Here is a 16,860-nt window from a genome sequence, read left to right on the forward strand (position 1 = left end):
GAAATAGAACCCAAAAAACTAAGGCTAAAATAATATTCCTGATTAATGAGCCAAGTTTGTAACACATACTTCAGGGTGCCTGGGAACCGAAGGACCTGGGTTCTAATCCCGGCTCGGCCGCTTGTCTGCTGGTGACCTTGGGCGAGTCAGTTAACGTCTCTGGGCCTCAGTTACCACATGTGTAAAATGGGGATTAGGACTGAGCCCCACGTGGGACACGGACTGTGTCCAACCTGATCAGCTTGCGTTTACCTCAGCACTTAATACAGTGCCTGGCATAGAGTAAGCGCTTAACAGATACCATTAAAAAATAAAGAAGAAAATACAAGTGTTTTGAGTCACCCTCGGCCACCTCCCTCCTTTTCACCCTTTCCGTAGCGTGGTTGTTCCAGGAACCACGTCTACGTAAAGCGTGAAAGCCCCGCGTTGCCCTGGATCAGATTACGTCCCGTCGGCCTTTCGAACCGTGAGTCGTATAAATTATGTTCTGTAGACGTGTCTGTGGCCGGATCTGTAGGTAACGAAGAGCCCGCGGGTTTGCTAGCGGCCAACCTTCTCTCTCTTCACCCATGAAGAGGCATTAATTACCAGCCCCGTGGAAGACTTACGACGGCTTTGACATTCCGCAAGCAGTCCCTAGCCAGGAAATCCAGTCATAAAGGAACGGAAGGGGATGAAATATTTGCAGTACTATGCGTTTTGGAATAATCAGGCTATTCCGAATCGGTAAAAATATATTCCGTGGACCGTCTTGACGGCAAAGGCAGGGGCCTGCAGATGTGCCAGCGGGGTCATCGGGTGAGGCGGCTCTTTCCTGTTTTTTAATCGTCAGTCAGTAATTGTCTGTTGAGCACGCACTGAGCTAAGCGCTTGGGAGAATATGGTAGAATCAGGAGTCGTGATCCCTTCCCTCAAGTAGCGTACAGTCTAATGGAAGGTACTCAGTAAACAAACCACCCCCTTCCAGAGCTCGGGAGTCCGAGGGCACGGGTTCTAATGCCGGCTCCGCCACTCGTCAGCTGGGTGACTCCGGGCAAGTCGCTTCACTTCTCGGTGCCTCAGTGACCTCGTCTGGAAAATGGGGATGAAGACCGTGAGCCTCACGGGGGACAACCCGCTCACCTTCTATCCCCCCAGCGCTTAGAACAGTGCTTGGCACTTAGTAAGCGCTTAACAAATGCCATCATCATTGTTATTCCGGAGTGCAACAGAGGATGATTCCTTGGAGGAAATGAATACAAGTAGGCTAAGCTCCTTGGAGGAGGGTGATTTTTATAAATACCAAGTATTGATAGATTCATCCATTCAGCCGTATCCCTTGAGCGCTTACTGTGTGCCGAGCACTGTACTAAGCGCTTGGAATGTACAGTTCGGCAACAGGCAGAGACAGATCCCTACCCAACAACGGGCTCACAGTCTAGAACAGTGCTCGGCACATAGTAAGCGCTTAACAAATACTTTATTATTATTAGAAGGGGGGAGAAAGACAAAACAAGTAGACAGGCATCAATAGCATCAGTATAAACAGATAGAGTTATAGGTATATAATTTCGGTATTCGTTTAAGCGCTTACTCTGTGCCAAGGAACTGTGCTAAGCACTGGGAGTCCCGGCTCTGCCCCTCGTCAGCTGGGTGACTGTGGGCAAGTCACTTGACTTCTCTGGGCCTCAGTGACCTCATCCGCAAAATGGGGATGAAGGCCGCGAGCTCCGCGTGGGACAACCTGATGACCCCGTATCCCCCCCTCAGCGCTTAGAACAGTGCTCTGCACATAGTAAGCATTATTATCACTACAAGCACGTCGGATTGGACACAGCCCCCGTCCCTTCCGGGCTCACAGTTCCCATTCTCCAGATGAGGTAACCGAGGCTCAGAGAAGTGAAGTGACTTGCCCGAAGTCCCACAGCAGAGAAGTGGTGGATCCGGGATTAGAACCCGTGACCTTCTGACTCCCAGGCCCGTGCACTCTCTCTACTATGCCGTGCTGCTTCTCGTAATGTTAATTACCTTTTTCTCGGAGCTAAACTGCCATCCATCCAGCCAGGCTGATATTTTCCTGTCCCCACCCTCCCCACTTTATCTCTGGCTTTTCCTGCCTGTACAGTTTAGACTGTGATTCCAGTGGGAAGGGTTGACATAAAACCTCCCTGATAACCGAAATGCAAATTACTCTATCGTATTAATCCTTCTCAGTCGGGTACCTGTCACCCTACTGCCTTTCCCAGGCTTTGAGCTGTGTAAAAGGATTTAAGACCGTAAGCCTGCTCTTAACTGCGTCGATTGCAAAGTCAGCCCCTGTCTGAAGGTGCAGGAAGTTTTGAGGAGCTATCAGAAGGTCTGAGAGGAAACTCAGTCTTTCAGCGGGGCCAAGTTTTCCAGGTAAGGAAGTCTTTGGTTTCGGCTTCCTGATGTTAGCGTACCTGTGGAAGTGAAAATGTGTCACATTTACTCTCGAATGGAAACTCATTTTGGGCAGGGAACGCGTCCGCTAACTCTGTTTTATCATACCCTCTTAGTGCTCTGCACGTGTGAATGACGTCGATTCCCTGACAGTTAGCGTGTTAATAATAATAGTAATAATTACGGTATCTGTTAAGCGCTTGCTATGTGCAGAGCACTGTTCTAAGCGCTGGGGGAGATACAGGCTAATCAGGTTGTCCCACGTGGGGCTCACGTATTTTAATCCCCATTTTTACAGATGAGGGAACTGAGGCCCAGAGAAGTTAAGTGACTTGCGCACAGCCACACAGCCGCCAAGTGGCAGAGCAGGGATTCGAACCCATGACCTCTGACTCCCAAGCCCGGGCTCTTTCCACTGAGCCACACTTCCTGGTTCTGGATTCGGTCACCCTTCCCACGAGGTAACTGGTGACTTCTTACGCCAAGTGGGGAATGTTGTGGGTCCCCAGGATTTTTGGGGCCAGAAGAAACCATTTTACTCAAGGAGGTGTCATCAGCAGGGTACTTCACACCAGGTTTTCCCTCAACACCGTGTTTGTCAAGAACATAATCTCTCCCTAATAGGAAAACCGAGTCGACCTCTTTTCGGGAGTATCAAAGAACACTTGTAAAAGAAAAGGAGCCTGCCGGGGAGCAGCCTGACTTAGGAATGATGCAGTGACCCAAAGCTATTTCGTCTGGAGCGCTTCACGCTAACGGTTTTAAAGCCGGGGCTAGGCTAGAACAGATGACTTATTGACATCTTAACTATGTTTCTCCGATATCTCGGGCATCATCCTGGAGGTTAAAAGACGATACTGCCTGAGATCAATAAACCCGGTGACCTGAAGAGAAAGTTGAGCCCAGATGGATTGGATTCATTTTGCTAAACTGATCGGGTTTGGAGGAGTGGTGTGGGTGAAAGTTCTAGAGCCATTCAGATTTAAAGAAGAGAAGTAAATGATGTGTAGGTCAGTAGCGCTTAGAACAGTGCCTGGCACATAGCAAGCGCTTAACGAATACCATAATTATTATTATCACTGCCCCCGAATCTAGTGGCCCCATAGGATGTATGTTTATTTGGGAGTTATAAAAAGGGATTCTACATATGACTGTGGGTTTGAAAGGATACAGATCTTAAATTTATACTTTAAACAAAGACACTGTTAGCAGTGACACTGTGCCCATAAATCTTTCTCTCACGAGTGGCCTTCGACAGAATGAAACGAAGGAGGGCGGAAGATTCCATTTTCAAGATTTCGAGACCTTCGTATATAATAGGTTGCCTAGTGTTTTTTTGTATACACCTCGGGAAGAAGAGTGGCTGTTAACCCTGCTGGGATTTGAACCTGTAATTTCAGCTAACGGATCTCTTTTGAAGTTGCCGTCTGGGCCACCGCCGTGAACCCTGCACCCCACTGCTAGAGTTGGTGCTGCTGTCATGAGTTTTTGCAGATTCCCGGCCCTCTTTTAGGCGAGGTCGCTCGATAAGACATATTTGGAACCGATAGAGCCTTTTTAAAACTTTCCGACTTGCCTCGCACGGATGAGGACGAGCTCTGTGGGTGTGTTTTGCTTTTGCTCTCTTGAGTTCTGGTTAGCTGGGAAATTTGAAATATACTCATTTTACCAAAGTCTTTAGAGTCTAAACTGTATTCATAATTATGCAAAAGTATAGATGATGAGTCCTCTGAATATTCTGGAATCATGTGGATTTTATTCGTATTACTACAAGAGTGCAATAATGAAAAATTCCTTCAGAAACCAGATGCTGTTTTGTGATGGGATAAGCCCTGCAGTCAGATAGAATAGTGTTTTTCTGCGTGTGGCCCCCAGAGAAGTTTGTTGGCTTTAGTGGAGGGATTTGAGGCGCGGTAGCCTCTGAGAGGAGCGGCAAAAGAGCACCGGGACGGTGACGGGAGAGGCAGGGTTCCGAGGCCTCGGTTCCGAGGCCTCTCGTGTCTCCTGCTGCGCTTTCCGTCGTTCCATCTGGACTGGGCCCCGAGATGGAAGGAATTACCTCCTGGGAACAGACTAAGATTTCTTAGCAATCTATCAGCTCCTCACTGATAGAGCACTTCCTAAATGCAGAGCACTCTCCTGAGTTCTGGGGCGAGTAAAGAAAGAATAGAATCCGTGCCCACAAGGAGCTAGCAGTCCAGAGCGGAAGACAGACTTGAAATTAAATTACCGGTAGGGGAAATGCGGATATCATTCATTCATTCAATAGTATTTATTGAGCGCTTACTATGTGCAGAGCACCGGACTAAGCGCTTGGAATGTACAATTCGGCAACAGATAGAGACCATCCCTGCCCGTTGACGGGCTTACAGTCTAATCTCTGTGCTTCCGTTCCCTCATCTGTAAAATGGGGATTAACTGCGAGCCTCATGTGGGACAACCTGATTATCCTGTCTCTCCCCCAGCGCTTAGAACAGTTCTCGGCACATAGTAAGCTCTTAACAAATACCAACATTATTATTATTATTATTATTATTAATCGGGGGAGACAGACAGACAAAATAGCAATAAATAGAATCAAGGCGATGTACATCTCATGAAAGCAATAGCAATAAATAGAATCAAGGGGCTGTACATCTCATTAACAAAATAAAATAACAAACTAAATCAATCAGCGGCATTTCATTCATTCAGCCGGTCGAATTGATTAAGCGCTTTACTGTGTGCAGAGCAGTACAGTATGACACGGCGAGCTCACAGTCTAGAGGAGGAGACAGACATTGACATACATGCATAAATAAATACAGATATATACAGATATGTTGGGATTGGGAGGGAGGATGACTGAAGGGAGCAAGGCAGGATGACGCAGAATCTAAGGCGGTGTCAGTGGAGCACGTAATATGTACGGCAGAACTCTGTACCGAGTGCTTGGGAGAGAACAGTGCAGTAGGGTGGTAGGCATGGCCTTGTTCATTCATTCATTCAATAGGATTTATTGAGCGCTTACTATGTGCAGAGCACTGGACTAAGCGCTTGGAATGGACAGATCGGCAACAGATAGAGACAGGCCCTGCCCATTAACGGGCTTACAGTCTAATCGGGGGAGACGGACGGACAAGAACAACAGCGATAAATAGAATCAAGGGGATGTACATCTCATTAAAACAATAGCAATAAATAGAATCCAGGGGGTGTACATCTCATTAACAAAATAAATAGGGTAGTAAAAAATATATACAATTGAGTGGACGAGCACAGTGCTGAGGGGAGGGGAAGGGAGAGGGGGAGGAGCAGAGGGAAAGGGGGGAAAAAGGGGGCTTAGCTGAGGGGAGGTGAAGGGGGGGTAGAGAGGGAGCAGAGGGAGAAGGGAAGCTCAGTCTGGCAAGGCCTCTTGTTCATAAGGAGCTTCCAATGTAGAGGGGAAACTTGCAAGGCCTGGACTGTTCTGCACTGTAATAATAATGTTGGTATTTGCTCAGTGCTTCCTATGTGCAGAGCACTGTTCTAAGCACTGGGATAGATACAGGTTAATCAGGTTGTCCCACGTGAGGCTCACAGTCTTAATCCCCATTTTACAGATGAGGTAACTGAGGCCCAGAGAAGTGAAGGGACTTGCCCGCAGTCACGTAGCTGACAAGTGGCAGAGCGAGGTTTCGAACCCATGACCTCTGACTCCCAAGGCCAGACTCTTTCTACTGAGCCACGCTGCTTCTCTGTACCATCCGTACATCCAGCTACCCCCAGGATGGGGCTAAATTGGATTGGGGAGATTGGCTGTGGAAGCAGCGTGGCTCAGTGGAAAGAGCACGGGCTTGGGAGTCGGAGGTCATGGGTCTAATCCCGGCTCTGCTGTTTATCAGCTGTGTGGCTTTGGGCAAGTCACTTCACTTCTCTGGGCCTCAGTTACCTCATCTCGAAAATGGGGATGAAGACTGTGAGCCCCACGTGGGACCACCTGATCACCTCGTATCCTCTCCGGTGCTTAGAACGGTGCTTGGCACATAGTAAGCGCTTAACAAATGCCATCATCATTCACTAGTATTTATTGAGCGCTTACTACGTGCAGAGCACTGTACTAAGCGCTTGGAATGGACAATTCGGCAGGAGATAGAGACAATCCATTGAGCAGGTGTATCCGAGTAGGAAGGTTGTGAGGGAAATGCTGGGGGATAGGGCTTAACCGTTGCCATTAAAAAAAAAAAAAAGGCCAACGTGGGAAAGAAGAGTGGATCTGATTTTGTATTAAAACTGGAAGAAATAGGTCCCTCCCTTCCGTCTTTTGGCAGAAACTGGGGATGGGGGAATCAGATGGGATGGAAAAGAGGTAGGGAAAGAGCTGGCAAGGAGGTACTTCCCTTTTCTCTTCTTCCTCTCCCATGCTCAGAGCTCACGTCGGCTCCTCGGGAAAGATCAGGGCCGATTAAGCGTTAGAAAACTTGAATTAGACACCCCAGATTGGCGCTTTCCGCCAATTAGAGGCGGAGCCCCCTGCTGCTTTCTCACACCTTCAAAACTGTCACCCTGGCATTAGCCTTATTCACTGTTGGTCCAGAAACACTATAGCTAATTTAAAAAGTAATTGATCCACGGACTAATTGGTGAGTAACGTTCTGACCGAGTTCAGGTCCTGAGAGAATGTGTTGAAACCCCGGTCTGTAGTTCTGTAAAGATCGGTTTTAAGAATGCCAACACTAAATCGGTAAGCTATCTAATTTCTTAAAATGTATCTTTTGAAGATGAACGGCGTTCAGTCTATCCATTGTGGATCGGACCTTTTTCCGAAGAACCGTTCGGTGCCGGAAAGATCGATGATAATAATTAAGTGATTTAATAGGTAGAATCCATGGAACGGCTTTAAATTATGTGGTAGAATAGACGAGAATTTCATTTTCGTTTTGTTTTCCTGCATGTGGTAAATTTCCTATATGTGAACGAAGGAAAACCAGAGGTAACGTTTTTTGATGATATTTGGTAAAGCACCTACTATGTGCCAGGCACTATTGTAAGCGCCCAGGTGGATACGAGGTAATGAGGTTCATTCATTCAGTCGTATTTATTGAGCGCTTACTGTGTGCAGAGCACTGTACTTGGACACGATCCCTGTCCCACCCGGGTCTTCCGGTCTTAATCCCCATTTTCCAGATGAGGTAACTGAGGCACAGAGAAGCGAAGTGACTTGCCCCAGTTCACACAGCGGACAGGTGGCAGAGAGGGAATTAGAACCCAGGTCCTTGAAGCTTCCAGCCCCGTTCATTCATTCAGTAGTATTTATTGAGCGCTTTCTATGTGCAGAGCACTGTACTAAGCACTTGGAATGTACAAATGGGCAACAGATAGAGACAGTCCCTGCCCATTGACGGGCTTACGGTCTAATCGGGAGAGACGGACAGACAAAAACAATAGCAGTAAATAGAATCAAGGGGATGGACATCTCATTAAAACAAAAGCATAAATAGAATCAAGGTGATGTACATATTAACAAAATAAAATTAACCCAGCCCACCCGGGGTTCTCTAGGCCACACACTTTCAAAGCCTTATTAAGGTTACATCTCCTCCGAGAGGACTTCTCCAATTGAATACATTCCAAGTGCTTAGTACATACAGTGCTCTGCACATAGAAAGCGCTCAATAAATACGATTGAACAAATGAATGAATTAAGCCTCTTTCTCCAACTCCATTGCCCTTCTGCATCATCTATGTATTCATTCAATAGTATTTCATTCAATAGTATTTATTGAGCGCTTACTATGTGCAGAGCACTGTACTAAGCGCTTGGAATGTACAAATCGGTAACAGATAGAGACAGTCCCTGCCCTCTGACGGGTTTACAGTCTAATCGGGGGAGACGAACAGACAGGAACAATAGCAATAAATAGAATCAAGGGGATGGATATCTCATTAAAACAATAGCAAATAAATAGAATCAAGGTGATGTACATCTCATTAACAAAATAAATAGGGTGATGAAAATATATGCAGTTGAGCAGATGAGTACAGTGCTGAGGGGAGGGGAAGGGAGGGGGGAGGAACAGAGGGAAAGGGGGGGGGGAAGAGGGCTTAGCTGAGGAGAGGTGGGGGGGGTAGAGGGGGAGCAGAGGGAAAAGGGGGAGCTCAGTCTGGGAAGGCCTCTCGGAGGAGTTGAGCTTTAAGTAGAGTTTTGAAGAGGGGAAGAGAATCAGTTTGGCGGAGGTGAGGGAGGGCGTTCCGGGACCACCGGAGGACGTGGCCCAAGGGTCGACGGCGGGATAGGCGAGAACGGGGGACGATGAGGAGGTGGGCGGCAGAGGAGCGGAGCGTGCGGGGTGGGCGGTGGAAAGAGAGAAGGGAGGAGAGGTGGGAGGGGGCAAGGGGATGGAGAGCTTTGAAGCCCAGAGTGAGAAGTTTTTGTTTTGAGCGGAGGTCGATAGGCAGTGGTTACTGGAGGTTTTTAAGAAGGGGAGTGACATGCCCAGCGTGTTTCTGCAGGAAGATGAGCCGGGCAGCGGAGTGAAGAATAGACTGGAGCAGGGCGAGAGAGGAGGAAGGGAGATCAGAGAGAAGGCTGACACAGTAGTCTAGCCGGGATATAATGAGAGCCTGTAGCAGTAAGGTAGCCGTTTGAGTGGAGAGGAAAGGGCGGATCTTGGCGATATTGTAAAGGTGAAACCGGCAGGTCTGGGTGACGGATTGGAACTGGGGGGTGAACGAGAGAGCCGAGTCAAAGATGACACCGAGGTTGTGGGCCCGAGAGATGGGAAGGATGCGTCCACGGTGATAGGGAGGTCAGGAAGAGGACCGGGCTTGGGAGGGAAGATGAGGAGCACAGTCTTGGTCATGTTGAGTTTTAGGTGGCGGGCAGACATCCGGAGGCAGGAGGAGATACGAGCCTGAAGGGAGGGGGAGAGGACGGGCAGAGATGGAGATCTGTGTGTCATCTGCATAGAGATGATAGTTGAAGCCGTGAGAGCGGATGAGTGCACTGAGGGAATGAGTGTAGATGGAGAACAGAAGAGGCCAAGAACTGACCCTTGGGGAACCCCAACAGTTAGAGGATGGGAGGGGGAGGAGGAGCCCGCCAAGGAGACCGAGAATGACCGGCCAGAGAGATAAAAAGAGAACCGGGAGGGGACGGAGTCCGTGAAGCCGAGGTGAGATAAGGTGTGGAGGAGGAGGAGTTGGTCGACAGTGTCAAAGGCAGCTGAGAGGTCAGAGGATTAGAATGGAATAGGAGCCATCGGATTTGGCAAGAAGGAGGTCACGGGTGACCTTAGAGAGAGCAGTCTCGGTAGAGTGGAGGGGACGGAAGCCAGATCGGAGGGGGTCCGGGAGAGAATGGGAGTTAAGGAATTCTAGGCGGCGAGTGTAGACGACTCGTTCTAGGAGCTTGAAGTTCTATTTACTCGTATATGTAGCCTTCGAGCCCTTAGTATTCACCCTGTCGTCGTAATTCACTTATTTATATCGATGCCTGTCTCCTGGAGACTGTAAACTGATTGTGGGAAGGGAATACATTTATCGATCCTCTTCTGTCGTACTCTCCCGAGGGCTTAATTCAACGCTCTGCACACAGTAAGCAGTCAGTAAATACCGTTGACCGACTGATAAGGAATACTTGTGGTACAGTCGCTACAGGAGAACAGCATGGGCCAAGTGGAAAGGTACAGGTCCGAGGACCTGAGTTTTAATCCTGGTTTTTCCACTTGCTTGCTTTGTGACCGTGGGCAAGCCTCAACTTCTCTGTGCCTCAGTTTTCTGATTTTGAAATGGAGATTCAGTATCTTTTCTCCCTCCCACTGAGACTGTGAGCCCCGAGTGGGGCGTGGACTGTGTCTGATGGGCAGGGAATGTGTCTTCCAACACTGTCGTGTTGTACGGGAAGCAGTGTGGCTCAGTGGAAAGAGCCCGGGCTTGGGAGTCAGAGGTCATGGGTTCGAATGCCAACTCTGCCACCTGTCAGCTGCGTGACTGTGGGCAAGTCACTTCACTTTTCTGGGCCTCAGTTACCTCATCTGTAAAATGGGAATGAAGACTGTGAGCCTCACTTGGGACAACCCGATTACCCTGTATCTACCCCAGCCGGTAGAACGGTGCTTTGCACATAGTAAGCGCTTAACAAATACCAACGTTATTATTATTATTACTACTCTCCCAAGCGCTTAGTACAGTGCGCCGCACTCAATAAATGTGATCGATATGATTGTATTCACCTGAACATTTAGTACAGAGCTCGGCACATCGTAAGTCCTTAACGTAAACCTCAACTATTATTGTTATTGTGTGCGGTGTCCGATCCCGCAGGCACAACTGTTTCTTCTGTCACGTCGCGTTCTATCTGAGCGGATGCGCGTTGTCAGGAGAACCTTCCGCAGTTCCCAACCGCCGGGAGAAAACACACGTTGTGGAAGAACTGACTGTACTTTTTTTCAGGGGTGTCAGCAGTCAGTTCACTGAAAGAAAAAAAAATTGTGTTGGTTTCTGTTTTGTATGTCTTTCCAATCTGGTATGAAAGCTGTTAGATGAATCCTTATGTAGTGTTGATTATTGTAGAAAAAAATCACTATTGCTGCTACACCTTAAAAATTTCCTCAATGCTGATCCACACTGAGAAGTGTAAAGCCGCACTGAGACGAGGACATAATAATAATAATAATAATAAATATGGTATCTGTTAAGCGCTTACTATGTGCAAAGCACTGTTCTGAGTGCTGGGGTAGATAATAATAGTGGTATTGGTTAAGCGCTTACTATGTGCAAAGCACTGTTTTAAGCGCTGGGGGGATACAAGGTGATCAGGTTGTCCCCTGTGGGGCTCACAATTTTAATCCCCATTTTCCAGATGAGGTAACTGAGGCACAGAGAAGGTAAGTGACTTGCCCAAAGTCACACAGCTGGCAAGGGGCAGAGCCAGGGTTAGAACCCGTGACTTTTGACTCCCGAGCCCGGGCTCTTTCCACTGAGCCACGCTGCGATCCAAGGTGATCGGGTTGTCCCACGTGGGGCTCACGGTCTTCATCCCCATTTTCCAGATGAGGGAACTGAGGCACCGAGAAGTGAAGTGACTTGCCCAAGGTCACGCAGCCGATAAATGGCAGAGCGGGGATTAGAACTCACGACCTCTGACTGCCAAGCCCGGCTCTTTCCACTAAGCCACGCCGCTTCGCTATCCCAGGGGGGATGGAAGGGGGTTGTTACGTCCCGCTTCCCAAATCCATGGCCTAAAATTTCCAACACAGAGTAAGTCTGCTGCTCATCCGAAGACTCGGGGTACCTAATTCCCCGGCCACTTGGCCAGCGTTTTGGGCGTCCCTGGCCTGAGCCTCACTCACATCCCGGTCGGGCTCGCGGGACTATCCTGGCTCACCAGACTAGGATTAAATGGTTCTTTCAATCGGGCAGTCAGTAGTAGTCTTTAAGTGCTTACTACGCGCAGGCCACCCTGTGAAGCGTTTGGGAAAGTATAGTACATTAGAGCGGGGAGTCAAGAAGCAGCGCGGCTCAGTGGCAAGAGCCCGGGCATGGGAGTCAGAGGTCATGGGTTCGAATCCCAGCTCCGCCACTTGGCAGCTATGTGACTGTGGGCAGGTCATTTCACTTGGTATTTGGTATTTAAGCGCTTACTATGTGCAGAGCACTGTTCTAAGCGCCGGGGTAGATACGGGGTAATCGGATGGTCCCACGTGAGGCTCACAGTTAATCCCCATTTTCCAGATGAGGTAACTGAGGCACAGAGAAGTGAAGTGACTTGCCCACAGTCACCCATCTTAACTTCTCTATGCCTCAGTTACTTCATCGGAAAATGGGGGTCAAGACTGCGAGCTTCACGTGGGACGACCTGATGACCCTGTATCCACCCCAGGGCTTGGAAAGGTGCTCCGCACATAGTAAGCGCTTAACGAATATCAACATGATTATTATTATTATCCCTGCTCTTAAAGGAGCATTTGCACTCTAGAGAGGGCGGGAGAGACATTAAATTACAGGCAGTGGAACGGGCGGAATATCAGGACTGTGGGGCTGGGAGTAAGGTGAGTATCAGAGTATTTAAGGGGAGAGGAGGGTGAATAGGGTGGGGAAACGCGGGAGTTAGTTGGGAAGGTCTTTCGGAGAAAATGTGGTTGTATTCGAGCTTTCACGATGGGGACAATGGCTTAGTGGCTAGAGCACGAAGCTGGGAGTCAAAAGGAGCTGCGTTCTAACCCCGGCTCTGCCACTCGTCTGCCGTGTGACCTTGGGCAAGTCACTGAACTCCTCTCTTGCCTCATTTTCCGCATCTGGAAAGTGGGGGTTAAGACCGCGAGCCCCGCGTGGGACGGGGACTGTGTCCGACCCAACTGCCTTGTATCTGCCCCGGAGCCTAGCACAGAGTTAACGGATAGCACGATTAATTCAGGAAGAGGCCGAGAGAGGATGTGGTCAAGGGACGGCTGTTGAGACTCCTCCGATCCGTAAACCCGTTGTGGGCAGGGACTGTGTCCGTCCCCTCTGTTGTGTTGTACTCTACCAAGTACTTAGTAGAGAAGCAGCGTGGCTCAGTGGAAAGAGCCCGGGCTTGGGAGTCAGAGGTCATGGGTTCGAATCCCCGCTCTCCCACTTGGCAGCTGTGTGACTGTGGGCAAGTCACTTCACTTCTCTGTGCCTCAGTTACCTCATCTGGAAAATGGGGATTAAGACTGTGAGCCTCACGTGGGACAACCTCATTCCCCTGTATCTCCCCCAGCGCCTAGAACAGTGCTCTGCACATAGTAAGTGCTTAACAAATACCAACATCATTATTATTATTATTACTGGGCTGTGCACTCCCAGTGCTTAATAAATACCGCTGATTGATATTGAGGCAGGATCTCTCTCCCCTTCGCAGCCTTGGCATCTCACATTTCCTCCTGTCTTCGAGACATCTCTGGCTCAGTGGAAAGAGCCCACGCGTGGGAGTCAGAGGTCACGGGTTGTAACCCCGGCTCCGCCGCTCGCCAGCTGTGTGACTTTGGGCCAGTCACTTCACTTCTCTGGGCCTCAGTTACCCCATCTGTAACATGGGGCTGAAGACTGTGATTCCCCACTTGGGACAACCTGATCACCTCGTATCCTCCCCAGCGCTTAGAACAGTGCTTTGCACATAGTAAGCGCTGAACAATGCCGTCATCGTCACCATGTCCTCCGTCCTCCCGTCACCTCAAGCTTAACACGTCCAAAACAGAACTCCTCATCTTCCCCCCGCAAAACCCGTCCTCCCCTTCACTTTCCCATCACTGTAGACGGCACCACCATCCTTCCTGTCTCACAAGCCCGTAACCTTGACGTCATCCTGGACTCCTCTCTCTCCGTCAACCGACGTCCTCAATCCATAACTAAACGCTGTCGCTTCCGCCTTCGCGGCGTCGCTAAAATCTGCCCTTTCCTCCAGCCAAACTGCTATCACGTTAATGCGGATTCTTATCCTGTCCTGCCTCGATTCCTCTCATCAGCCTCCTTGCTGACCTCCCAGCCTCCTGTCTCTCCTCACTCTAGTCCACACTTCACTCTGCCGCCTGGGTCATTTTTCTACACAATCCTTCAGAACATGCTTCCCCACTTCTCAAGAAACTCCAGCGGTTGCCCATCCACCTCTGCATCAAACAGAAACTCCTCGCCATTGGCTTTAAAGCAGTCAGTCGCCACGCGCCCTCCTACCTCACCTCGCTACTCTCGTCCCACAACCCAGCCCGCACGCTTTGCCCTTCTAACGCTAACCTTATTTATTTATATTTATTTATATCAGTGTCTGTCTCTCTAGGCCGTGAGCTTGCTGTGGACAGTGAATGTTTATGTTTATATTGTACTCTCCCAGACGGTTAGTACAGTGCTCTGCACACAGTAGGCACTCAGTAAATATGAATGAATGATCATTGGATGGAGAGGGAAGGGTGGATTTTAGTGATGTTGTGAAGGGAGAACTAACAGGGTTGTGTGGCAGACTGAATATACACAGGTCGAATGGGAGAGATGAAGTAAGAATATTGCCAAAGTTACGGGCTCGTGAGACGGGATTTGAGGAGCTGGTAGGGTCAGCGAACGTACTTTAAAATTTGCTTTTATTTTCCAGTCACAAGAAAGACCGGAAGGAAGAGGTGCCAACCGAACCGTTAAGATATGCCGAACAGCTTCCAGTAGCTCAGATAATACACCAGGTTTGTCGCCCATTTTATGCTTCCCTTTTGTAACGAAGGTGTTATTTTAATCTTGAAAATGTATTGCTTTCGTCGGACTTGGCGAAATCAGCGTGCTGTGTAGCTTAAAGATATTCAGGGACGGTACGTGCCGATTCAGACTGCAGGGGGTGTTTAAAAACTCTCATTTAGGGCATAGTACTGCAAGACTATCTGCTGTGCCGCACCAGAACTCTCATTAGAATACAGGGCGCAGCCACAACAATATTTATCCTTTGTATGTATTTCAAAGCACAATTAATATTTCTCAAAACTTCCATTTTGAGTTATCGAAGCAGATATTTTAGGTGTCAAGGAAAAATGTTTAAGACAATCATCATGATGTAATTTTTCCGAGGAACTGAGCAGAGAAAACACTTTTGTTCCCCCGTCTTCACTTCTGCCACATTGTTGATCCCAATAAAGTATAATTTTGGATGTGATGCTGGCAGTTTCTGCCTTTCCGATTATAATAGGTCTAACAGACTTTCTCCGTAGATCTTTTCACAGAAAAAGCCATGTCACTAGAGTTTAGAGTTGCACTGTAATTTTGGCTCTATTTAAGAGCTGCCCCCCTGGGCCAGCTGCTGATAATTTTACCTGGCATGTACACTGTAACTTTAGCCTCTGGTCCTGGCTGATTTCAAGCCCTTATAGACCAGCTTAAATTAGAAGTCCTTAAGTGTCAAAGTTCTTTAGTCTCCCTTATGGGTGTTAATTATTATCGTAGGCCCTTTCAAATCTCTTTGGCAGTCGGAATATTTCTGTATTCATTTAAACAGCTTCCTCGGTTAATGCCAGTTTTCATTCATTCAGTAGTACTTATTGAGCGCTTACTTACGTGCAGAGCACTGTACTACGCGCTTGGAATGGACAAATCGGTAACAGATAAAGACAGTCCCTGCCCTTTGACGGGCTTACAGTCTAATCCGGGGAGACAGACAGACAAGAACAATAGCAATAAATAGAATGAAGGGGATAAACATCTCATTAAAACAATAGCAAATAAATAGAATCGAGGCGATGTACATCTCATTAACAAAAGAAGAGTGGGCTTTGTTTGAGAACTTTGGCCGCCTACAGGAAAATTTCCTCCAAATAAAACTACTGAATGACTGACAGACCGAAGGGAAAATAGACACCTTCTAGAGGAATATCTGTCTTCAGAACATTAAGTTGAGAAATCGAGTCCAGTTTGGGAGTCGGGAGCTGCCTTGTGTCGGCACAACTTCCGATGACCCAAAAGCCTGCAAATGTCACATTTAAAATTCTGTGTTCATGCCGACTCTCGGCATAAATGAATTAAACAGCAGAGCGGGCAGCAAGTCAATATGTCCTTAACAGCAAGAGTGAGCAATGGAACAGTTGTGAGCTGTTCAGAATAGGTAAATAGGACCAGCGTAGAGTGGGTTCACCTAATTTAAAAAGCGAAACAGGAAACAGAATTAACCTTTAAGATGGGTGACCGGATGAAATGTCAGTAATCTTTTTACAGCATGAAAAAGCCCCAGTAACCATGCTGGTTTCAGTTAGCTGCTGATGGTAACTAGAATGGAATATTGCCCTGTGCAAATTAAGGAATAACGTTCCTGCGTGCATGTCTCTGGTTTAAAAAAAAATCCAAACGTGTTCCCTCTGGAGTATTATTCAAGACACATCCTTAACAGTTGATAATTTGTGTAATTAAAAAAAAAATCTTAGCAATCTAGAAAATATGCTGCCGTGAGGATGACGCGTTGTATTAAATACCGACTCTGTTGGATTGTGCTCTTGTAAGTGCGTAGTACAGTGGTCCGTACGTGGTAAGCATTGAGTAAATATGATCAATTGATGGATTGATTGAACAGCTGCCTGAAAAGCAAGAGTGTGCCATCAATCGGGCCGAGGGCAGAGGCTGGTAGGACGGCAGATCACGCTGATGGAAAGACTATTCTCTGATCGTTGCATCAGTCGGTTCTTATTTCCCTTGATTTGCCATGAGAACTGACCGGGTGTGATCCCAGATCTTTCATTGGAAGCTTTGAGAGAAGGGACAGGGGAAAGGAGCACGTTATTTAATGGTGGCCATTATCAAACGCTCGACCGGGTGCCAAAGATAAGCGTTGGGGTTACACAGTGATCAGATTGTACACAGTCCCTGTCCCTCAGACCTATCACAGTCTAAGAGGTAGGAAGAGCAGGTATCTTCTCCCCATTTTATGGGTGAGGAAACAGAGGCCCAGGTAGATTAAGCGATCTGCCCAACGTTACACACCAGCCCAGTGGCAGAGCTGGGACTGAAACCTGGGACTCC

At 48.1% G+C, this 16,860-nt stretch overlaps 1 protein-coding gene across 1 annotated transcript in view; it reads left to right on the forward strand.

Annotated features, from left to right (window-relative positions):
* Window positions 1-16,860, forward strand: part of PIGK (phosphatidylinositol glycan anchor biosynthesis class K) — a 156,603-nt gene that overhangs the window by 85,065 nt on the left and 54,678 nt on the right. Inside the window, 1 exon segment of the mRNA XM_039911978.1 lies at window positions 14,465-14,549. Coding sequence (XP_039767912.1) covers window positions 14,465-14,549 — 85 coding nt within the window.

Source organism: Ornithorhynchus anatinus, chromosome 4 (genome assembly GCF_004115215.2).
Source record: "Ornithorhynchus anatinus isolate Pmale09 chromosome 4, mOrnAna1.pri.v4, whole genome shotgun sequence".
Taxonomy (NCBI): domain Eukaryota; kingdom Metazoa; phylum Chordata; class Mammalia; order Monotremata; family Ornithorhynchidae; genus Ornithorhynchus; species Ornithorhynchus anatinus.